This window comes from Haematobia irritans, chromosome 4 (genome assembly GCF_050003625.1).
Source record: "Haematobia irritans isolate KBUSLIRL chromosome 4, ASM5000362v1, whole genome shotgun sequence".
Taxonomy (NCBI): domain Eukaryota; kingdom Metazoa; phylum Arthropoda; class Insecta; order Diptera; family Muscidae; genus Haematobia; species Haematobia irritans.
This window is the reverse complement of record NC_134400.1, coordinates 227,010,302-227,035,007: the sequence shown is the minus strand read 5'-3', so window position 1 is coordinate 227,035,007 and position 24,706 is coordinate 227,010,302. Positions and strand designations below refer to the sequence as shown.

Genomic DNA, 24,706 nt, shown 5'->3' with positions numbered 1-24,706 from the left:
CTGATTTTAACAGCTATGACACATTTTGGAATTCCGCGATTTCCGGAACAAGCAATTATAAATCGCACGATTTTATTTTCGATACAAATCGCAAAATTTTATGAAATTGGGAACAGGTCCGAATATAACCTAGCGATATGCGGTAGGCATAACATTTTTGCCGCGACGACAAATAAATACAATAAGCTTGTTGGCGAATATTTCCTTTTTTTCATGTTTCCGAGGGTTTTTGTTGTGAATACAGCATGCTTTTACAATATTAAACATTGAAGTTGAATAAAAACAAGCAATGGCTTCTTATTTGTTGGGTTGTTTCAAGAAAAATGAATCTCCATGTGACCAGGCAACAACAATGCCTAGAGGTGAGTTCAAAAAATTGATAAGCGATAGCAACACTATACCATTTTCCGCCAAGGAATAGATTTTAATTTGGCGACAAACCGCTAGCCCTCACCGTATTCCGTCGCAGATTTTGGGCATCCCGTAAGAAATACATGTAAATAAGTGTTCGACTATCACTATGGTTATATTTACACATAGATTTTAGATTTTAATTTGGCGACATGCCGCTAGAGGTCATGGTATTCCGTCGCGGAATTTGGGCTTTCCAAATGCATGTAAACAATTGTTCGCCTATCGCTAGGGATGCCAGATTTTGAAGAGGCAAAAAGAGCAAATTCAGTTTATAAAAAGAGCACATACGAAAAAAAGATCACACTTTTTAAAATAAGATAAAATAAAAACATTTAATTCCATAATAATTCATTTAAACATAAAAAAGGTTCATAACAAATAAATAAAATAAACAACTTTCAACTCAAGCTAATTTTCTTACAATACTTTGTAAGTCATTTTTGTTGTTGTTTTTGTAAAAAAAATATTGAAAGAAGTTTGTTTACATTTAAAACAGAGTACAAAGTGAAGAAGCAACATCAGCGTGCTCTTCTTCGACTCTGATATATAAAGTAAAACACTATTTAATTAGAAAATAACGGCGTAGGAAAATCTCGTAGTGTGACATTTACGTATGTTCAGTTTACTTTTACCATTTATTGAATCGCATTGGAGTACTATTTGTTGTGATGCATACAAAGAGCACAAAAAGAGTACTTAACTAAAAATAGAGCACTTTTGCGTGCTCTTTTGGCCTATCTTGTTTTAAGAGCACATTTTGTAAAAAAAAGCACATGTGCTCTTTAAAAGAGCACGTCTGGCATCCCTACCCATAGACAATAGATGTTATATAGATAGGCCATGTGTCTCTTTAAAAAAAATGTGTCAGTTCCAAAAATTAATTTTCTGACATTTCGTTTTGATTTTTTCGTAAAGAGTCAGTCCCAAATATTAATTTTCGTGTATTTGCTTTTGTGTTGTTCGTAAAGAGCAATGCTGCTCAAAATTAAATTTCCTATTTTCGCGGTTTTGGTCATAATTTTTTGTTCAAATATGATCTTTTAATATATTAATTTATTTATAAATCCTCTGGTGCATCATAAACGTTCTAATTTTGTGTAAAATTGGCAAACTACAAAATGGAAAACGAAAGAGATTGTAAGCGTGCTCTTATTTTTCTCGTTTATTCTTAGGTTTTTATAAGAAAAGATCGCCCATTTTATACGCATTGGCATATAATGATATACAAAATAGCATAAAACAGCGATACATTAATAGGTATTGCCCAAAAAAGCATTTTGCAATTTTATCGAAGAGTTAAAGAAGGGTACATCCTACAATAAATTTTTACAATTTACCAAGCTATTAATCGTTTATGAATGCTATTTTTCACGAAATAATTTATCAATCGTTCATAAACGTCAATTAACTTTTTATGAATACGGCTGTTAATCTTCGGAACTGTCAAACATAGTTTAACCAGTGTTGCCAATTTTAGTGCTTTTTGATTTCTAAAAAGCACCAAATTGCCTTTTTGGTGCCTTTTCAAAAAAAGCACCAACTTGGTGCTTTCTGGCATTTTCATTTAGTGCTTTTGGTGCTTTTTTTATTTTGAACAGTATTAAGTTTAATTGATACAAAAATTTTGATTAGACTTTCAAGAGCCGAAGAAACTCAAATTTATTGCCAAATATAGAATTTGATTGTTATGAAGTTGGTATTGATTATTTTTTAATTAATATTGTTATTTAGGGTATTCTGTAGGAAAGTCGAGCGATGAGTGTCGAATTTGGTAAAGATGTCATTAAAAACGTTTGTATTAAATTCACAAAAGCACGCACAACTGAAATAAGACTCCTTCCATATATTAATATAGACTCCTTCCATATATTAATATTTTGAAAGTTGAAAAACATCACTGATCAAAATGAATTGGACGAAAGCATTAAAACTGATTAAAGTGTATACTTGAATAGCGGTTCATAATGGTGAGTACTAAGTTCGAGTTTTGCCGCTAAAGTGAAAACTATATCAGTAAAAAAGGCATAAAATTATGCATATTTGCTGCCAATTTTATTATAACTTGATGTGGAATAGCCAAAAGCAAATTTTCACAAAGTTTGTATTCCTTAAAATTAATTATTAAAGAAATTGTAATTGTCAAAAAATGACTATTTTAGCAGCTAAACTCGATCTTAATACCCACCTTAACTTCTTAAAATTCAATTCACAAAAGTTCTATAATAGGTACATCTTCGGAAGTTTTTTTTTTTTTTAGTAGAGCATTTAATTTTCGATTTTGTGGTGGAAGGTGGTATGTTAGCATTTATAATATATTTTTGGTGCTTTTTGGCCTTGGGGAGTTGGCAACACTGAGTTTAACACCCATAGCCCATATATGTATTATAAGCTCTATGTCACTACTAGAGGTGTGCGCGTGACACGAAATTGTCGTGACACGCGTGAATCAATTGAGTCGTGAATAAAATCTGAAGCAACTCTGGTGAGTGTGCGTGAATGGGACTAAAACAAATATGTCGTTCGTGAGCGTGCGTGAGTAATAAAATCGGTTCGTGAATGTGCGCGAATAAAGTTTCTGCAAAACACACTCACGAAAAAAAATTAAGATTTAATTCTTATTCGTATGTTAACTATATTTTATTTATGAATTTTGTTACCCTTGCTCATGTCCGGTTGGAAAATATCGTGATTCTCGTGAATTTGTCGTGAGTCACGTGAATTGTCGTGAATCATGCGTGGGCGAGAGTCTGTAAAAGTAGTTCGTTCGTGAGCGTGCGTGATTACTGCTTTTCATTTCGTGAATGAGCGTGAGTGGCTACGACACTTATCGTGCGTGAGCGTGCGTGAATAAATATTTGACTTCGTGAATGTGCGTGAGTGTGAGTTAAATTTCACTCACGCGCACACCTCTAGTCCCTACCTATCGCTATGGTTATATTTACACACTAATATTGATAGTAGGTTTTGGTTTGGTAGGTTTTGGTGGTGAGATTCTCAGAAGTGGCGTCAAATTCAACAAATTTTGGCGGGGAAGGTCTCTTTAGGAATGTAGCATTTCAATTCAGATATTGATGTCTTTGTGTCACCTTGTATTTTTCTGATAACTCTGTTATCGAAATTTGCGACGTCACTATCTTAACGCAGTGGCGACACATCACTAGCCGTCAAGCGTGTGTTCGCCTATCGCTGTGATTATGTTTAACACTCAATACGAATTGTACATTTTTGACAATATTGCCAAGCCATTACAACAAAATTACTTAATTGAGTTTTGCTTCTCTACACGAGAAACCTCAAAGGGGAATACATGCCTATTTTATTTTGGTGTTTTATTATTATTTTTTGCTTAATGCTGCCAATTGTACAATCTGTATAGACAAAATGAAACCAAAAAATTTTGTTCAGAAAAGAAAAGTAGATGCTCTATTAGTTGTTCCGTAGAAATATAATTAATATTGTAAACGCAATAACGTTATAAATTTAATGCTCAGTAGTTATGGCATCTTCTTAAAAATTACTGAAATCAACTTGACAAAATGTTGCTCGAAATACATGAGAGGGAGGCAACACTGTATAAGGAATTATGTACAATTAAGAGACAAGAACCAAGGAAACACATTCAACTTTTCTGCAAATTTTAATTTTATAAAATGGTTGATGCTGCACGGCAAATGTTGGATGAGTTAATGGGGAGGAATAGAAACTTACATCCATCACAAGCACCAAAGGTAATAAAGTATTATATCTAGCATTCACACATTTTCTAACACATTTTTACTTTTTGTAGACTGTTAGCTGGGAGGACCCAGATGTAAGTACTTTACTATGTTAATCTGGATCAATGGTAATTGTGTATATTTTAGCTTTGCCAATATTTTCTGGTTCAATTTTGTCCTCACGAGTTATTTGTAAATACAAGAGCGGATCTCGGTCCTTGCGACCGAATTCATGACGAAGAAGCAAAGCGGCAATATGAAAAAGCCAAACCATCTGTAACCAAAAGGCAATATGAAGATGAATTTTTATATTTCTGCAACTCTATGTTGAATGATGTAGACCGTAAAATTCTGAAAGGGAAACAACGTCTGGCATTGATTCAAAAAGATCAAGCCCCTTCGTCTCACTATTCACGAACCAGGGAGCAGTTGAACAATTTGAATGCACGCATTAAAAAGCTACTTGCGGAAGCAGAGGAGGCTGGAACGAGAGGTGATGTTGATCAAGCAAAGGATTTGATGGTACTATGTGAACAACTTAAAGACGAAAGAGACGTCTTGATGTCTCAACAAGAAAATAATGAAAAAGAATCGAAAACAAACGCGAATTTGGACAACGAAGAAAACAGATCATCACCAGCATCTAATAGCATAGAGTTAGATGGTGTGGAAAAATCCAACCCAGATTCATACCCAAAAGACGATGATGAGACCTCATCAAGTGCCACAAATCAAAATACTCGAGGATGGATGGATGTAGGACATTTGCCAGAAAAACAAATGGAGGTATGCGAAGTTTGTGGAGCTTTTCTAATTGTAGGCGACGCCCAACAGCGTATAGAGGATCATCTTATGGGCAAACAACATCTGGGTTATTCCAAATTGCGCAAAGCAGTCGAAGAAATACATCAGAGAAGAAAATTGGAAAGAGCAAACGAAGAGGACAGAAGAGGGCGGGAAGATCGCCCCCAGTCATATCGTAGTTTCGATAAAAGACGGTAAGTCTATTTTATAGTTATTTTTACTTACATTCTATGAAGTTATAGCTTTATGAGCAACTCAACATTTCCATACTTATGCCAACCACGTGAAACGTGGGATAGCGTACAGTATGCTGATGTTCCAGGTGATGTATGGTCTCGAGTGTACTCTGGTACGATTGAAAGGTATATGTTCTCTAGGGTTGAAAGGTATATGTTCTCTCTTGTCTTCACATGACTTCTTGTGAGATATCGCATGCTATATTCATTTTATAAAATTGTCAGGGATAGTAGACCTCACGAACTGTGTCCGCAGATTTTTGTTCCACTCATTCGTAATTCGATGTTTATGAGATCCTCTGTTGTCAGGATTACCAGGTGTTGGAATCCTATCCTTAGATCTCCTATATAGTCGATCGGATGGTTATATCTTATCTTACATCATTATATGGAATTATTACAAATGGTCTAATTAATATGTTATTGCCACTAACTGAACTGGACATCGTAATTATCAGTTTTATAATTATCGGTTGTTTATCATCCCAGCAAAAAAAGCGTGGCCAAAAAAGTAGTGAAATTGTTCTTTTTGGGATCCGGAAGTGGTGCAAAATTGGCGTAGAAGCGATGAATTTAACATGGGCTTGTCATAGGACGGATGTCTACCATTTCAATAGCCGTTGCACTGAATTTGCATCACTTCTTGTGATGCGAATTCAGTGTTTTGGATGTGAATTAAAAAAATATGTGATATTTTAACAAATAAATAAATTTTAAATTTTTTTATGATTTTTAATGCATTCTAACGCTTGTCTGGATCGTTTGACATCAAATATTTGCAAAAACTCGCAAGTTTTCTAGAACGGATTTAAATTTTTTTCGGCATAATTTAAATAATTTGTATCATTCTATCTTAATCGCTTGTTAACCTATTTATTTATTTATTTCCATTTATTTAAGCAATTCAAAGCCTTTACAGGACCAATTTAACGAATTACAATGTACTTCTCTAACAACAATGTAACATACTACTCTATTTGAAACAAAAAATTTTAAAATTCCCATTAAAAAATGAAAAAAGCGAGTTATAAAAAATTGACTCAAATGAACTTCCTGTGCAGTTAAAATAAGGAACATCTTTGGGAGAACATTTTTAGAAGTGCTTTTAAAGTTGTGCCTTTAGAAGAACTTCCAATTTTTTTGCTGGGATATTTTATTTTGTTTTTTTGTGGTTGGGGAACCATTAAATTTTATTGTTTTTTATTATATAAGTTTCTTTATTATTAATTACGATAGATTTTATTATCATTGAATGTTGCATATTATTATTTTTCGGAATTTATATGCTAGTTTTTTTTTTTGCTGCCAGAAGGCGACAAACGCCAGCCACGTTGCTATTAATTGCGGCTAACATTCACATACATTAGCAACTAAGCCGGCTCTGAACACCCGCTATGATGTTTTTTTCCTTGAATTTTGTAGTTAAGAATAAAAAAAGAGAGTATTCACATACAATTTCTTCTTAATTTTAACATTTCAGTGAACGCGATCTGGATCGTGACCGCCGAAGCCGTCATGACAGTGATAGACACCATCGTATGTTACATGACTAGAAACAATATCTACTCGTATTCTAATACTAATGTACCTTTTGCAGGCCACCATAAATCTCACCGTCGTCGTTCTCGTTCGCGCCACCATCATGATCATCACGATCGTCGTAGCAGAAGCCGTAGTAATTATTAAGCTCGTCTGGATAAAACTCATTACATCTGAGGTACACTTCCCTTATATTTATAACCAAAACTATCAAAATGATTTAAAAACAAATCATAATAACAATCAATTAAGCAAACAAAATAACATTTAATGATCTAATATCCCAGAAATGTATCGACCTTGCAAAAATCGAATGGTGAGTACATGTATAAAATTCCATAACCTATATATATTTTTCCTTCTACACAGGCATAGATTGTCCATTAGCATAAATACATTGCCTTTAATAGTGCATGTTTAGGTGTGATAGTTACACATATTTGATACATTTTTTCTTGAATAGGAACATTTGAACAATATTGCAAATGTGGATTATAATGTGGATAGGAAATAATTCATACGTATATACTAAATTTTAGTTGCAAATATGCCTTCAAATGCAGAGCCTCTAAGAGGGATTATTTATGAATTGGAACTGTACATTACATTACATGAAGGCCCTCCAAATATCTAAACCATGGCAGTACAAAACCAATCTCCAATATTACAAAGGTATATTGAAATACTCTTTTTAATTCTGTTTGTTTTCTAAATAAGTTCGCGTTGATCCAAAATTAAAGATGTAAACCAGGTCAGTGCCAAGTAGATGTTTTTCATATTGGTTTTTGGTTCCAACAATGTCTCTTAATCAGGTACTTAATTGCTCATCTTTGCTTTTGAATAATGTTTTTATTTAAAGGTCAAATAAAAATATTTGAACTCTCGTCAACGAATATGTAGTATCTTTTTATATGAACTTAAACCAGGTACATTACCACTTTTCATATTTAAATGTACTTTTAATGTATATGTGTAAGCTGCTGTATTTACAGTTTAGCTGTTTTATCCAAAAGTATATTTGCTTTTGATGATGATTATTTTGTTCATCGAAAATCTAACCCAATAATCTACCTTTTGAACGACAAATGTATAGAATTGATCAAACAACCCAAAGCCACTGTATCCAAAAGGTAATTTACTTTTTAATTTATATTTTAATATTTTCAAATCTTTGAAAGCATTTAGGTATTTAAATAAATCTGAGAAAAAGTATATTTATTTTGAATGCACTGAGGGAAACAAATTATTTATGAGAGGAAAAAGTCATAATTTTGATTGAAAATGTTCGAATTACTGCTACACCGCCCTAAAGGTAACAAACACGCTATTTTATAAGATATTTTAAATTTAAGATAAGATAAATTTAAGATATTTTAAATTAAGAAACAAATTGTAAAAATTTATTAGAAAAATATGATATGGACTTTCAATGAAAAATTAATAGATTGGCCGCAATACGACTCAGCAGAAATGTTCAACCGAACGCTAAAAAAAAAAAAACGAATATAAAAGTAGTTACGAAGTTGCCAAAATTTCGATTATAACACACAAATTGCGTAAGAATAGGCTTATAGCCGCATCAATGAGGGTAAAGACGAATCAGTCTTATATATGATTTTACATTCTTAAAAATTGTACCGAAACAAAAATAAAAACATATGAAATTTGACAATCAAAATACAGTACAACTTCCCTAATCCGAACAGGTATAGTTACCCTTGTCCGGACTACTGTACAAACAAATTTTAAGTATCTTATTGGTTGGGGTTTAACATATATATTTCCTAATACATATGTGTCAATATTTTGAATATCGTCTTCAGATCCCAGTTCAGAGTTATAATCGGTGTATATTTACATAATTAAACAACTTTAAACAGCTTGCCAGCTGTGGTCAAATACTCTTTCATATTTTTAATTAACACGTCTTTAAAAACTAATGAAAACATCCAAATTTGTTGGTTGCTTAATACGTTACAGGAAGCGCGAATTTAAAAAAACCTAGCCAATTACCGTTTATGGCAACCTATAGTGTCCACTTGTTTTAGAGCATGACATAAAAGTGAATCTGGGTTATGATAGGCGAGTTTGCAAAAACTATTGGCGTGAAGTATAATGACTACTGTACGAGCTATCATGATGCGGATCAAAAGAAATCAAACACCTCTTGTCTGAGTGATCTACATTTTGTGTAATGCGTGAGCGAATTTTAGGGGCATATAGCTTTAGATTGCTGGCGGACCTAAAAAACGTTAAATTAAGCAGTCTGCTAATGCTTTTGAAACAATCAGGTTTGTTTAACAGATGAAAATAACCTGGTGCGTCCAACGGTAAAAAAAACTAGAAGTGTCAATAGGTACTTTTAGTTAATGTGGTATAACAATGGACTGAATAGTCTAAGTGAGCCGGAATCAAATCGGGCTGCCACTTTAACCTAACCTAACTTCCTATTGGGTGAACCCATATTTTTGTTGCGAATTGTCTCCAAACTACAGCAGGTTCATCTGCTTTATATATTTGATCTTCATGAAGTTTCATTTTTTTCAATTTTGTAATTTGAAGGCGTAAGATCAATAAAAGTATTAAACATGGAAACTGCACTCACTTTTCCTTTTTTTTAGTTATCCAATTCTTGGTCTTTGGCATTGAAACAAACCCTACTAGCACAAAGTTTCAAACGAGTTAAGATTTATAGTAAGCCTCCAAGCGTCTCTACATTCAAAACAAGAACACTCTTTAGTCAATTATGACAACTAGGCCAATCTATTGATTTCATGTAAAAATAATTAATACATATTTATAATGGAAAATATAATCCCATTTATCTATTTTCAATACTTTTCGCATAATATTCCTTACTCATAATACTTTATGAAATTTTTAGTTTCAACTGGCCCACCAAAACAATGGAATGGAGCGCAAACGGAAGTGATTAAATTATCCTGCACATTAAGTATCATTTGTATCAATTTTCTAAAACAATGAGTCTGAGGATGTTTTGTAAAACCAGATCTGAAGCCTGCACGGTGCACAGGTAACATTTTGCATTAAAAATTTTTGAACCAAATTATTCCCAATACCAAAACTACAGCAACGAATCAATGAAATGTGTATACCTCTCGCAAGTCCAATACAATTCAATAATGTTCCAAGTACAAACGAAATAACTAAACTGAAATACCCTGCTTGAAATGGATTAATATGCTCTCCGTACTGAAAGGTGATTGCTTTTATTTGTAGCCATTTTCCGTTATTCGTTTAATTTTAGTATGTAGTATTGATGTTACAAATATGTAAAGTATATCCTTTGATTGCCGACACCTGCATAATAAAAATACTTTCAATAAATAAATGTGTTTATATATTTATTTATTTTATTTATTGTATGTGATACAAGATTTACAATCTTATAATTACAGTATGTGATTCGACAATTTTCTATAGCAATTGTCCACAAATTTGTAATAAATCTTAAATGAGTATAACAAACATTAAGTACATTAAATTATATATCACAATTAGGTTAACAATAAATTAAAAATTTAACGTAGGACTAAAAGTAAAAAATTAGAACAAAAATAGAGCATCAATAACACTATACAATTTTGTCATGTACATTTGGTGAGAGGTGACTTTTCTTATGTATTTTCATCTGCTGAAATCGAAAATTAAGATTAACATTTTTTTATGGAACAGTTTTTGAGATATCCCTTTATTTTTCGTCCTTTTTTCAATAGACAAAACATATTGCGAACTAGAATTGTCCTATTATATCGTTGTTGGTACTTTATTGCAAGGTATTGAGATCACAAACAAACGTGGACATTGGATCTGTGATATGTTGTGGTTCAAAATATATCGATGAAAAATAAGGCGAACTTTCAAAAAAATCTTTTTTTACAGTGACTCTGTGCCGCTGGAAAAGTATAAACCATTGAAAAAACGTTTGGTCTCTCTTCATGTTCGTAAATATGTTATTTTATCGTAAGAAATAAGAAGAAAATCGATCGAAAAATGACAAATGTGTAAATAGTTTTGTGCATCAGTGCAAGTGCTTTAATATTCATTTAGTCCACAAATTCCAACCCGAATAAGCCTCTACAGCTTCACGCTTTCGTATCGTTTTAAACCATAAACATATCGCAGAATAGATTTATGCGCCGCCTCCAAACGATTTTTGCTTCTTATATCCGTTTTTGTAAAAAGTTCACTGCCATATAGCAATATTCGGATAAGATACGTCTTTGCCAGGATCATACGAATATGAAGAGGCGTGTAGTGTTGGGTATAATGTTCGTAGCATACCGAACGTTTTTCAAATGGCAGATTTTATTTTATCATTCCAGCTTAAAGATTTATTGAAGATTATCCCAAGATTTTTCACATTCTCCTTCTGTTCAATTTTCACTCCACCAATATTTACCATATGTTCACATTCAATGTATTGCGTTCACCCATTTACTATTACGAAATTCGATGAATATATACGTTGCCCATCAATATATGGATACGCCATCAGAGAATAAAATGAAATAAATGTGAACATCATCTGCGTAAATAGGTATTTTGGAATGTTCAAGAACATTTGGAAGTCGTTTATGTACATGATGAATAACAGGTTTATGTACATACCGAGAATTGACCTTGTGGAATTCCAGCAACTAGGTTCTTTGGGCTGGATTACATGTTTCTTACATAAACAAATTGGAGAAATTGAATTGGTGTTTGAGAAATTGAAATATCGCTCTAGCTTGAGCATATCATGATTAACGCAATCAAAGCCTTTGAGTGGTTTAATAAAGCTAAAAGAGTTAGTAGTCCACAATCGATACTCATTCTCATGTCACTACATTTGAAGATCATGTTGAAAAAAAAACTCATAAGTCAAGTCCATTTTCTATTTTTATTATTTAGTATCAAATCATATGCATATATCACCAAGTAGAATAGTAAGTAGTAGTGATGTGTATTAAAACTATAAATATGCCTATATATTGCTCCAAATAGTTCATAGTTCCAAGAATATACTGGTAACAGTTGGTTAAACTGAAAGCATTCCTCCTTAACATGAGAGACAATTTCTTATTCTCTATAAGCCGCTCCCCTTAATATACTAATTATTCTAGCAAACCATGTGTATATCTTATATGATAGCGAATTGCATCCCTAGGGTTCTTTCTGAAATCTGGATCTTTTAGAAGATTTTGATACGAAGTTACTTGGCGGATAAATTTTTCTCTATTTCTTTTTACATTATTTTTCGCAGTTTTTTTCCCTTCTTTTGTTGTAAGGTCAAATTCTTTAATGCCAGTTTTCAAATTCTGTTTTTCTCCGGTAGTCATCTTCAAGACTTCATCAAGAGATGGCAAAGCATCGCGAAGGGGTTTCAGGTCTCCAATTATGGCCATATTCTTCCTACGTTTTCTTTCCTCATTCTGGAGACTTTTGAATAGCGAAACTTTGTTCACCAATTTAAGTCTTTTCTGGATATACTTCTCCTTTTTATTTTTTATACCAGTTCCCTTCTTTATCGTATCATTTTTCTTGTTACCATCTTCAGGTGATATATTTCTTTTTCCTGATTTCGACACCGATTTTTTTACATCTAGTTTTCCCATGCTGCAATTGTCGAATATGCCATGTCGAAGTGAAGATAGCCATGTCGATAACAGAGTTATCGAAAAGATACAGAGTGACACATATACATCAAAAATCAGAACGGACAAAATATTTCATAAAATTCAAGCATGAACAAAAAAAAAACTGAGTTGCAAATGTGTCAAAAGATATTTTATTTTTTGTGGGCACCGGTGGTCGGGACACAAGAAAGAGGACATTAATACCTGCAATTTGGTATATTGCATGTATCTGGGAAACGTAGAAATTAGAATAAAAAATTCCAGACATTCCCTGTCAAAATTTTAAAGTTCCATTTCATCCTCATCGCTACCACAGACTCGTATGTGACAACTGCAACAAACTTGGCGTGGTACAACTTCTCAATAGTGACGGCGCTTGTAGCGTCTATCAGCCAGTGCTTTTATTCCCAATGGAGGCTGCCTGTCTGGAAAAATATTTGAAAAACTATCACTTTATTCCATTTGGAAAGTCAAAAATTGTTCACCAATATACCTTTCACAATTTTAAGCGAAATAACTATGTTTTCAGCACTTCATTATCGTTTTTATTTAAATAAATTATAAGAAGCTAGTTGTGCTTGGTGTTTCACAAAATATAAAATGGCTCTTGTAACAATAGTGATGGCAAAATCAGTGCTGCCGCTACTACTTCAATCGAAGTATTTTGCTTCATTTTCACAAAATTTACTTCGTCACTCCTTCCAAAAATCTGCTTCACTTTTTGTTCTGCTTCAAATTTTTAAATTTTTCCCCATATTACATAATTGTTTTTCCTATTCCTTTAATTACGATAACCCCTATTTTTCATCGCTGGAATGGCAAACATTTATTTTTGCTTTGTACAAGTGTCAATGCGTGAACTGTCAAATTGTTGTGAGACAATAACGTGTGGACATGTGATGTGCAAGATGAATCGGTAAGTAGTGCAATAATTTCCATGAAAAATATAAATATATTATTAATTAAAATTTCTTTAATATCTTTAGCAAAGGAATACGCTCATCGACGCTATTGTTTTGTTTTCAAAAATGTATACTACTTCAATTTTATTCACTTTTTTCCAAAATCTACTCCACTTTTTTCCAAAATCTACTTCACTCAATTTTTTACTAGCGGCAGCACTGGGCAAAATACTTTCATGCGAATAGTGATGGCAAAATACTATCACAGTTGGCGATTGTTGCAGTGTCACATACAGAGAATGAAGCCGACCCATTTTTGTCGGCGGCGGCGGACACTAAATTTTTGCCTCCGGCGGCGGCGGCTTGACGGCTGAGCCGATATAAATTTGTTCACTCGGCGGCGGACAATTATCCATTATAAAATCAATTTTAAGTTAATCGAATGGTAATGAGATTAGTTGTACAACCTATCTTACAAACAAATTTACTTTTCGTTCAAATTTTCTGAGCCAAATTTTGGCTAAATTATTATAGCAGATCAAATATGTTTGGTTGTGTTCAAAATTTTGGAAAAAATACCACAATTTAATAAAAAATTTTCTGATTTAAATCGATATTTTTGATTACTTGGCGGCTAAATTTGAGTCGAGATGAGTCGACATATTCGGCGGCGGCGTCGACTGGCAAAAAATGGTCGGCGGCGACTGCAATCGGCGGCGCGACTCGGCGGCTTCATTCTCTGGTCACATACGAGTCTGTGGTAGCGATGAGGATGAAATGGAACTTTGAAATGCTGGCAGGGATAAATGTTATATTTATGAGAATCTTATATATCTTATAAATTAAAGTACATGAATTATATGATACAATTACGATATTATCCACATCTTAATATAAATAAAAATGTATAAGTATTAAAACAGATTCCAAATAATATAAAAAGCTTAATACAATTAAATTAAATTAATGGAAAAATTAAAAAAAAAATAATAATAAAAATAAATAATTAAATAAGCAAAGTTTAATTAAAATAAAATTTTGAATAGTGATATAACATTATGATAATTATTTTGTATAAAACAATAAGTAAAAAAGAAAAAAAATTAAGTAAAAGTTAGCATAGACCTGTATATTATATTAGATCTGGTTAAGATAAGTAATAAGTTTTTCCTTAAAAACATTTGCGTTGCTGTTAAGCTGTAGACTATGTGGAAGAACATTCCAGAGTCGCACTTCATTTATAAAGAAGTGCCATTCCGAAAACATGGATCGATACCGAAATGGAGTCAATATCTTGCCACGATTGGATCTCGCAAACTGTAGATCTGGTTAAGATAAGTAATAAGTTTTTCCTTAAAAACATTTGCGTTGCTGTTAAGCTGTAGACTATGTGGAAGAACATTCCAGAGTCGCACTGCATTTATAAAGAAGTGCCATTCCGAAAACATGGATCGATACCGAAATGGAGTCAATATCTTGCCACGATTGGATCTCGCAAACTGAAGTCTCTCGTAGAGATAAGGAGGTTTCCGAGTATATATAATTTTATGAAGAAACAAAATAGTCCTGTATTTAAGCAGATTTTCGAAAGACATACCGTAGAGCAAGCTACTGTACCGGGAGATATGTTCGAAACGATTAAGTCGATACACATGTCTAATTATATTGTTATAGAAAACATCCCAATGAAGACAGGATGGGCGTTTTTCAAATGCAACAACTTTTCAGTTTGAGGGTAAATATAATTTTCAACATAAATTCAACTTGACTTGAAATAGCTCATCTTCAATACATCTTCAAATTGTTTGCGAATTACTTCCAATTTGCCAAAATGTTGACGAAATCTTTGAAAAGGCGTTGAAGATAATATGAGAAAACTTTGACAAAACACTACCCTAAAATGCAACGAAAAAACCATGTGGTTTTCAATACTTATTTGTTCAACTAAGTTGGTGGTCAATTGCAAGAAATAAAAAAAATGGAACATTTTAGACAAATAACCAAATAGTTTATAAAAATAGGTAAGTCAAAATAAAAAATGAAATAAAACTTTAAGGAAGTCACTAAATGTATATCTCTTTGCAGAAAACTAAAATTATGGATTCTACGTTCTAGAAAACATTAAAAAGCTGACCAATGAAAAAATGGTGGACAATTAACTGGAACTGCTTCAAATAGTTTATAATAATTGGTACGTCAATATGAACAATTAAATTAACACTTTAAAGAAGTCACTAAATTTAAATCTCTTTGCAGAAAACTAAAATCTTTGGATGCTACATTCTTGCAAACAATAAGAAGCTGACCAATGAAAAATGAGTGGCTTATCGACAAGAAAAAGTTTCCAGAAACATTACAAGTGCAACCAATTAAAATTGTTAAAAACAACAAATTGTTGAAATCAACAACTTCTGGATGAAAATGTGCATCACATCGTCAGTTTAATTCATATGCTATTATCAGTTTAAAATGGATATATTGTGAATTCCTTCTGCTGGAAATCAATTCTAACACGTGGTCCAGTAAGTTCCTAATTTGAAATTGCCCACATGTTAATAAATTTTAATGCTGTTTTATGACACCAAAAGGAAGGAAAACGAATTATCAATACAAAAGTGTTTACTAATAATGTTTAAGATATTTAAAGTTTTGTTGTTTGTTTTTTTTTTTGTTCTTATTTGTTGATATGTTTAATAAGATTATTATTTATCAATTGGTATTGTAGTGTATTATGTAGTGTAGTGTATTATTATATATTTTATTTTGATGAAAATGAATAAATTATACAAAATTCATAGAATTTTGGCTTTGACTTTCAATTTGAAGTGGGGATATATTCATACAAATTTAGGTTAAAAAGTATTTGCAACGATGTTAATTTTGAATTTGACTCGCATCGAAAATTGTTTGACAAATTATTGAGTAGCGATGCATTTCAATTTGAGGATAACACTTGAGATATTATTGCTAATGTGTTGAATTTCACTGTTGAGGGTAATGTCTGTTTTTTGTTGAGAACGCGATTTTCTCAACAATTTTTCAACTTGAATATTACCCTAATCCTTTGAAAAAATGTTTGAAAAATTGTTGAAATTTAGCATTTTTCAAACGTTTGTGTTTATTGGGTTGGGATTCATTTTCCTTTTTCTTGCAGCATCACATCTCGCAAATAGCTCAGATCAGCGTTGCCAGAATTGTTTCACAAAAAACCGCTAGATTTGTCCAAAAAACTAGCCAAAAAAAGCTAAAAAATTTTAAAAAATAGCTAGAAAAAAGCTAAAATGTTTTGTATCAAAAGTCACATTTTTGATTGAAATTTAACAAACTTATGCGCTTTACAGACTATCAGTTATTCCGGACGACAGTGCTCGTGTCGAACATATCCCATATATTGTGCACATTATAAGTTAAGTCCGAAGGCATAATCGATACTGCTGCATGTTAATGGGATCGATAACACATTTGCCGATTATTTAATCATCGCCGACAAGTCGTATCGATCCGACACACTATACGATTCTTTACAAACACCGACATTCCGTCCGGAATAACTGATAGTCTGTAAAGCGCATTAAAGGCTTTATTTCACTTAAAATGCATATTATTTTAATTGTATTCATTTTAATTCAATTTCTGTGAGACTGTAAGAAAATTTAAGTCATATTAGCTCTGTTTGCATACTCCATACATTTTGATTACTATCACAAATTTTTACTGGAAGTCCTTCGTTTATATTTCCTAGTAAAAATATTTTTCCCAGTAAACTTGCAATTGTCAGCTGGTTAATCATCAACAAGTCCAATGTGCGATATATTGCACAATGTCACATAAAACTGCATAAGAAAATATCAATATATTTCGTTTTAACTGAATTAATGATAAATTCGTGAACGTGTACACTTCTCCTAATTTTACCCAAGAGAATAAAACCCATTCTAACTGTCTTGAAAGTTTATATTGAATAACTTTTATTCGAAAATTTCCCATACAAACCTATTGTTGTCTAATTTTCGTAAATGTAAATCCATTCCATTAATATATAGCAGATTTGTTTTGATCCTATCACTACGAATTTTTTCATTGCATTTTTTTGATGTTAAAAAAAAAAATAATACCACATTCAAAACTTTATTTCCTTAATTATTTCTATGTTCGGTTCCAAAGATTTTCTACACTAATGATTTTGGTATTGATTCCGAGTCAAATTTGAATTTATTCGTTTTTTCAGCTTTTTCTTCATGAGCTATCACAGTGCGTTAAAAACGTGCTAACGACAACTTAAATTTCCAAATTCAGACTCGACTTTAAGTAGAAATTATTCTATGTATACGTTTTTAAAATAAAATGTTGAAAAACCTCTTATATTTTTGAACGCTATTTTGGTTTGTGGTCAAGATACAAAAACTCCACAAATTTAAAGACTATTTTATTAATTTTAAGAATTTTTTAGAATTGACCCTAGCCTTCTTTCATGAAAAGATACCCATTTTTAAGTTGAATCACTTAACTATAAGGACAAAAAAATGTATCGGCTATTGAAGAAGAGAAATTCACAAATGCTATTATAACCAAATTATAATAACATAAAAAGGATAAACGAGTCAAATGCTAATATTTCTAATAATTTACTGACTGTTTATATAAGGAATTGAAATATGTGGAAAACCTTATTCTGGCAGCAAGGCTTAAGGCCGGTACTATGTTCATTCTTGCGAAAAATTTTTATGGAAACCATTATTTCGCACATAGAAAGCGGCGTTTTTTTAGGTAGCTTGGAGCGCTATTTTACAGGGAGCGATATTGGGTTAAGTTGGTGGTTGTTGCTTGTTTTTACAAAATAACATTGTATTTTTCCTTGGGCAATTGATCTGCTATTCCTTTGATCCTTTGTATAGTTTCGGAACAAAAATATGGTCCGTGTTTGATTTATAAACCCTCACAAATAGTTTTTAATAAATAAATTATTTCTTAATTCACATTGCAAATGGCGCCGTGCTATAAACGTCAGTTTTTCAACACGAAAAAACAAAGTATCACAAATGGAAAAATTTCGCAAATTTTTCGCATTTTTTGGTTTTGTATGGAGTTTCAACGCGAAAACCGAACAGAGTACCGGCCTTTAAGGCCGGTACTATGTTCATTCTTGCGAAAAATGTCTATGGAAACCATTATTTCGCACATAGAAAACGGCGTTTTTTTAGGTAGCTTGGAGCGCTATTTTACAGGGAGCGATATTGGATTAAGTTGGTGGTGTTGCTTGTTTTTACAAAATAACATTGTATTTTTCCTTGGGCAATTGATCTGCTATTCCTTTGATCCTTTGTATAGTTTCGGAACAAAAATATGGTCCGTGTTTGATTTATAAACCCTCACAAATAGTTTTTAATAAATAAATTATTTCTTAATTCACATTGCAAATGGCGCCGTGCTATAAACGTCAGTTTTTCAACACGAAAAAACAAAGTATCACAAATGGAAAAATTTCGCAAATTTTTCGCATTTTTTGGATTTGTATGGAGTTTCAACGCGAAAACCGAACAGAGTACCGGCCTTTAGATAAAAACGAAGTTTTATCCATATTTCAATAGGAACATGTCGAAAATAAAAAAAACAAAATTAGCTAAAAGGGTCATGGAAAAAAGCTAAAAGCTAAATGCATTTTTTCCCCGCTAAACGTCTTCAAAAAAAGCCAAACCTAGCGAGAAAAAAGCTAAATTGGCAACGCTGGCTCACATCCATATAATAAACTCGGAATAATCACACATTTCGCCAAAAGAATTCGCCACAAAGACCTTAGTTTTGAATATGCCTGTCCTATAACATTATTCATATGGACGAACCATATGAATAATGTAAGAGTGATATTTAACGTAATGCCCAAGTTCTTCACTGAGTTCACAATCTCTATCCTCTGGCCGTTGATAACGATATCGATATCACTTGGAAGTTGAAAACCGCCCATCTCTGAACTGTGGTCAGATCGTCATTTAACAAAGTAGCCTTATCGTAAATTGTCCCAGAATCCCCTGTTATGTAGACCTGAACGTCATCGGCATACATGTGTATCTTACAATGGTCCAAACGCAATGGAAGGTCGTTGATATAAACGCAAAAAAGCAGGGGGCCAAGAACTATCTTAAAACGCACTATATCCAGAAGGGCACCTAATAATTGCACTCATGCGATACTTATGTGTAGTAACTTGGCGTGGTACAACTTCTCAATAGTGACGGCGCTTTTCCAAGGAGTTTTGGATATCATATACGACTGTTTTCGACGGAGTGGGGATTCTCAGAAGCGCCCCAAAATTCAAAAAATGTTGGCAGGGATATACCAACTGTACCGACCAGGCATAGATCTTTAGAACAGTGATGCCAATTTGGTTCTTTTAGCACCAAATTTAGTGCTTTTTGATTTCTAAAAAGCACCAAATTGCCTTCTTGGTGCCTTTTCAAACAAAGCACCAACTTGGTGCTTTCTGGCATTTTCATTTAGCGCTTTTGGCGCTTTTTTCATTTTGAACAGTATTAAGTTTATTTATACAAAAATTAGGATTAGATTTTCAGGAGCTTAAGAAACTCAACTTTATTACCAAATAGAGAATTGGATTGTTATGAAGGTGGTATTGATAATTTTTTAATTAATATTGTTATTGAGGACATTGAAAAGTCTAGCGACGAGTGCTGAATTTTGGAACGTGATAAAGATGTCATTAAAAACGTTTGTATTAAATTCACAAAAGCACGCACAACTGAAATAAGCGATAGACTCCTCCCATATATTAATATTTTGAAAGACATTACTGGTTTTGGTTAGAAGTGGTATGTTAGAAGTTATAATATATTGCTACGAATGTGATATTTCTAGATTTAAGTTTATTTAAATTAGTTTCCGTTAATTTAAATTTCAAATTGTAACGATAAAATTACGTCATAACTTGTTAGAGTCATTTCTTTATTTTCTAGTACTTTCCTAAACATCTTTTGTGTTCTTAGTTTTCCAATCGTTCATTGTAAAAGTAACGCCTTTTGTTCTACTTATTGTTATAATTGTAGTAATATGACCATAATCACTTATGTTATGCCTGCACGACATCTACCAGATAGTAGAATGTACTAGATTATTAGCCAAGATAATGAGCATAAGCCTAAAAGTATGTGTGCCATATCACCTGTACGATAACGCCCGATACAAAATTCTAGATAGCCAAGACAATGAACATAGGTTAGGTGGCAGCCCGATGTTTCAGGCTCACTTAGTCTATTCAGTCCATTGTGATAATGAACATGAGCCGATAAATATGTGCGTACCAGATAGTAGTAGATTAATCTGGAAGGTTGTAGGCCAATTAGCGAGAACATTCGAAATCGTCATATCTCGGTATATAAACCCGGAGAGAGCTGTCAAGTCTATTAAAATACTGCAAAATCCTCTTTCTATAAGATTCACATGAATACGAGAATGACCAAGGTCATTAGGAAGATGATTCCAAACACACTATAACTAGAAACGAATGCTCATATATGGAAGATCGAATAATGGGAATATCAATCTGATTTCCCTGGGAATTAATTTTTCCCGGGAATAATTGTAAACAGTAGGGGAAGGGAGAAATAATTTAGATTATTTGAAGTCAGCTGTTTTATTTTAATACAATTTTTGAATTGTATTGGTGAGTTAAAAGCGAAAAACATTTTGAGTAAGAGACGCAATTACCAAAGGATAGAAAGGAGAAAGCTACGCGATGCCCTTAACCCACTTGAGTTGCATGCTTTGCTGTTAAAGGTTTCACAAATATTATAGGATAAACAAGTCTGTATTCAAATACCTCTTGGACATGTTAGCGACCCACATTCCACCTCAACTTAAGTCATTTGGATTATACCCACTAGTAAAACTGTTTGCCATTTGCATTTGCGGATGACATACAGATTTTGTTCAGATGTGATATGCAATTTTCAGATGTCTTGCAGAGTATCATTGATTACAGCTGTATGTACTTGGATGACTGGATGCATGTGAATAAGCTTGTAATTAACACTAGGAAGACAAAGGCTATGTGTTTTGGTAATGCCCCTATTGGTATTTCTGTCAGAGTAGGTAATGATGATATTGAGTTTGTGAATCACATTAAGTGTCTTGGGGTGTCATTTGATTATGAATTGAACTTTGAAATTCTATTAATACCAAGGTAAATTTTATTTTAAGGAAATTGTATAATTTAGAGTTATGTATTCCATTGGAAATGAGAAAAAGAATTGTTCAGGCGCTGATTATGCCAATTTTCTTATATTGTTTGGAGGTGTACTCTGGGGTTCCTATGGTTCTGCTACAGAAATTAAGAACAATTTTCAACAGAGTAATTCGTTTTGTCTATTCACTTAATGTACGACAACATGTAACCCCATATGTAATGGACTTTTTGGGGTGTACCTTTTTTGATTTTATAAAGATTCGCGTCCTTATGCATTTCTATACCGCATATAGAGCTAGAACTCCTACATTTTTGATTGATTTATTTAAGTTTACAAGATCTACTAGGAATCCTCAGATGTTTATCCCAAAGTTAACTTCTATATTAGAGCGATCATTCCACGTTAGGGCTGCCCGACTATACAATGTCTTGCCTCTTCCTTTAAGAAGTTTTGAATGTACTAAACGTTCTTTTCGTCAGAAATTGATGGCTCACTATAATATAAGTAATGATTAATGATTCCCTGGTATTTTAACAAATTCCTACATAAAAAAGATATATAGAATAATTAAAAAAAAAAAATTATAAATAATTATATTAATAAATGAACCAAAATATGAACTGGTTCTCATGCCTATTTTTACTAATAGACAATGATGAACTCTAATATGAAGTAGATATAATTCTATAATTCTTTAGTTCTTTTCTGTATTATACATTTTTGTAAGTAATTTCTCAGTATTAGTTTTCCTATTATTTATTTAATGCTCATTTACACAAATTTGTAATCATTTAATCCTATATTCTCATTTCTAGACTATAAGCTAGGTAATGTTGAATGGTTATTATTGTCATTATTTTATTACTTTTTTTATATCATTGTAATTCTATTTATATTCTATTATTTTAGTAAATTTGTTTGTAATATCAATTAATCGAGACTATAGAGTAGCCGGTTCTTTTTATTATATTTTTTATTATAATTAATGTTATAAATTAAGTCAATTATTCAAAGAATTGTGTAGTTTTTGGGTCATATATGGTCTAGCGACTTGACTCTTTATGAAATAAATAAATAAAATTAAGTGCTACGCTTCTTTGCCCAAGGTGACTACCAAAAAGGCCGTAGGAAAAGATCGAGACGTATTGTGGCCCAGTGAAACCTGAGTAGTCATCATAAATATATTTGAAGAACACCTATGCCCCAAGTGTATATATTTGTTGTTGTTGTAACAGTTTATTGTGATTTAATCCATTTTTATGTTATACGCTTTGGTACTTCAGCTTGTGGCCAGATCGAGGAACTCTGCGACTAAGGTGGGGTGCGTCCAGAGTGACCTGGCGGTAAGTCGGGTTGGTTTAGCTGGGCAAGAGAAAAGATGACGCGTGTCGTGTGGCCCTTGGTTGCAAATTGGACATACGTCAGCTACGCTGCTATCAATCACTGATAAATAGGAATTGAGGCGGCTGTACTTGGTTGATCTTAACTGGGCTAAAACTACCCTAGTCTGTCGTGGGAGGTTTCTTTCCTCCGGTGCTATGGGCGGTGGAAGGACTCCGAGAACAGGATTAACCTTGTAGCTTCTCACCGCTTCAGCTACTGTACCCTCATGAATCCTGTTCAAACCTGCCTGGTACGCTGCTTGATCTAGAGGTTCTCTTTTGTAGCGCTGGATCTCGCGCTCTAGATTATGTATATCAACCCTTACGTTCCTGGGTGATGGTTGTGCATCCATGAGATGGTGGTTTGGATAAGTACTGCGATAACAACCCAGGAGATACTGCCTTGACAACTGTAGTTGTGTCTTCGCACAGGGATGATCTTTGTCTCCACATAAAGGTGATCCAGGGGTGTGCTGCGGAGACACCCAATCGCAGTTCTAAGCGCAGCGTTCTGACAGGTTTGAATACTGCTTTGACAACTGTAGTTGTGTCTTCGCACAGGGATGATCTTTGTCTCCACATAAAGGTGATCCAGGGGTGTGCTGCGGAGACACCCAATCGCAGTTCTAAGGGCAGCGTTCTGACAGGTTTGAATGTTATTCCACTGCGTATCACTAGTCTGCGGTGTCCACACTGGTGTATATATTTCATTGGGGGTGGTGAATTATTCCCAAAAAAATTATCGTTTATCCCTTTTTATTGTCATTTGTAATACCAATTTTTCCCCAAGGGAAAATGTCCCATTTTCGAAGTTGGTTTAGAATAAGTGAAAAGAGAAAATTTTCCCTGGGAGATTTTGTTTAGAATAGGGGAACAGGGAAAAATTCCCAGTGAGTTGTTATTCAGAATTGGGCTATACAATTACGGCTTACTACCAACAGGCGAAACAAAAATAAATAAATAAAACACTTATGTTAGAAACTTTTATTAAAATATATTTTCAATTAAATATAAAAGTTTGTAATGTGAGCTATATATAAAACTAACTAAATATTTTAAAAAGGGGAAACTGGTTGTTTATTTTTATAAATAATTTATTATTGGTCGTAGTTAAAGTGTTAGTAAAATCTCCGACGAAATTTTTTCCTTTATTTTCGAAGACCCTTTTCTGGGTGCAGACCTAATGACACACCTTCAAAAATTGCCCATGTTTACAGGAAATGGAGTTTAATAGCGGGCAATGTTCGCTCTGCGACAACAGCAAAAAGTTTGTTGTTTCTTCTAACAAAATTCAATTCGTGTCTTCCAGATTTTTGGCATTTGTAATTTTAACCACAAAAGTAAAATCGTTTGAATCTATAATAGTTTTCCAAATAATATATACCTTAAAAATGTAAGTTTCTAATTCAACCATTTTTTACATTCCATGTAATTTATTAAAGATTTAAGACAATCTGCTACGATCGATATTAACCCATTAACGACCAAAATGTTCCAGTTTAGCCACTAAAAACGAAATTAGATCAATAAGAACAGTATAAAATTGCACTTTAGTTTGGTGCAACTTTTCACAAAGTTTATATTCTTTTCAATGAATTATTGGAGAAAAGTAATCGTGATGGTGTATTAGCGGCTAAACCCGAACTTAATAATCACCTTTAAATAAAAAAACTGACTTTTTAGAAAATGGGGACATTGGGTAGATTAAGTATAAAATTCTCCAAAAATCTCCATTACCTGGCAACACAATTTTTATTAAATAAACTTATCTTCAAACAATCGAAATGTTATATGCGAAGAATTATAGATTTTAGATCACTTACTACACATAAAACTATTGAATGTAGTTTACGAAAGTAATCCGAATAATAACAAGAAT

The 24,706-nt window shown here is 32.8% G+C and overlaps 2 protein-coding genes and 1 long non-coding RNA gene across 8 annotated transcripts; 2 read left to right on the top strand and 1 right to left on the bottom strand.

Annotated features, from left to right (window-relative positions):
- Positions 1-3,839: 3,839 nt before the first annotated feature.
- LOC142232703 (luc7-like protein 3) lies at positions 3,840-10,061 on the top strand. Of its 6 annotated transcripts, none has more exons than XM_075303351.1 (8): positions 3,840-4,142; positions 4,202-4,225; positions 4,278-5,128; positions 6,651-6,706; positions 6,768-6,887; positions 6,997-7,025; positions 7,249-8,021; positions 9,594-10,061. In XM_075303351.1, the coding sequence occupies exons 1-5, from the start codon at positions 4,065-4,067 to the stop codon at positions 6,854-6,856; spliced, it is 1,098 nt and encodes a 365-aa protein (XP_075159466.1). In that variant the 5' UTR covers positions 3,840-4,064; the 3' UTR covers positions 6,857-6,887; positions 6,997-7,025; positions 7,249-8,021; positions 9,594-10,061. The 6 variants fall into 6 exon arrangements, with proteins under 6 accessions (XP_075159466.1, XP_075159467.1, XP_075159465.1 ...); XM_075303350.1 differs by having other exon boundaries at positions 3,843-4,142; positions 6,768-7,025; positions 7,249-7,381; positions 7,450-8,021; XM_075303348.1 differs by having other exon boundaries at positions 3,843-4,142; positions 6,768-7,025; positions 7,249-7,635; positions 7,702-8,021.
- Positions 10,062-11,593: 1,532 nt separating this feature from the next.
- On the bottom strand, positions 11,594-12,368 carry LOC142232704 (uncharacterized). The gene has a single exon (XM_075303353.1). It carries the CDS (start codon positions 12,325-12,327, stop codon positions 11,827-11,829), a length of 501 nt encoding a protein of 166 aa, XP_075159468.1. The 5' UTR covers positions 12,328-12,368; the 3' UTR covers positions 11,594-11,826.
- Positions 12,369-14,664: 2,296 nt separating this feature from the next.
- On the top strand, positions 14,665-16,051 carry LOC142236235 (uncharacterized). Its single transcript, XR_012721952.1, has 3 exons — positions 14,665-15,271; positions 15,336-15,441; positions 15,507-16,051. It is a non-coding gene; the product is annotated as an uncharacterized LOC142236235 (long non-coding RNA).
- Positions 16,052-24,706: the final 8,655 nt, after the last annotated feature.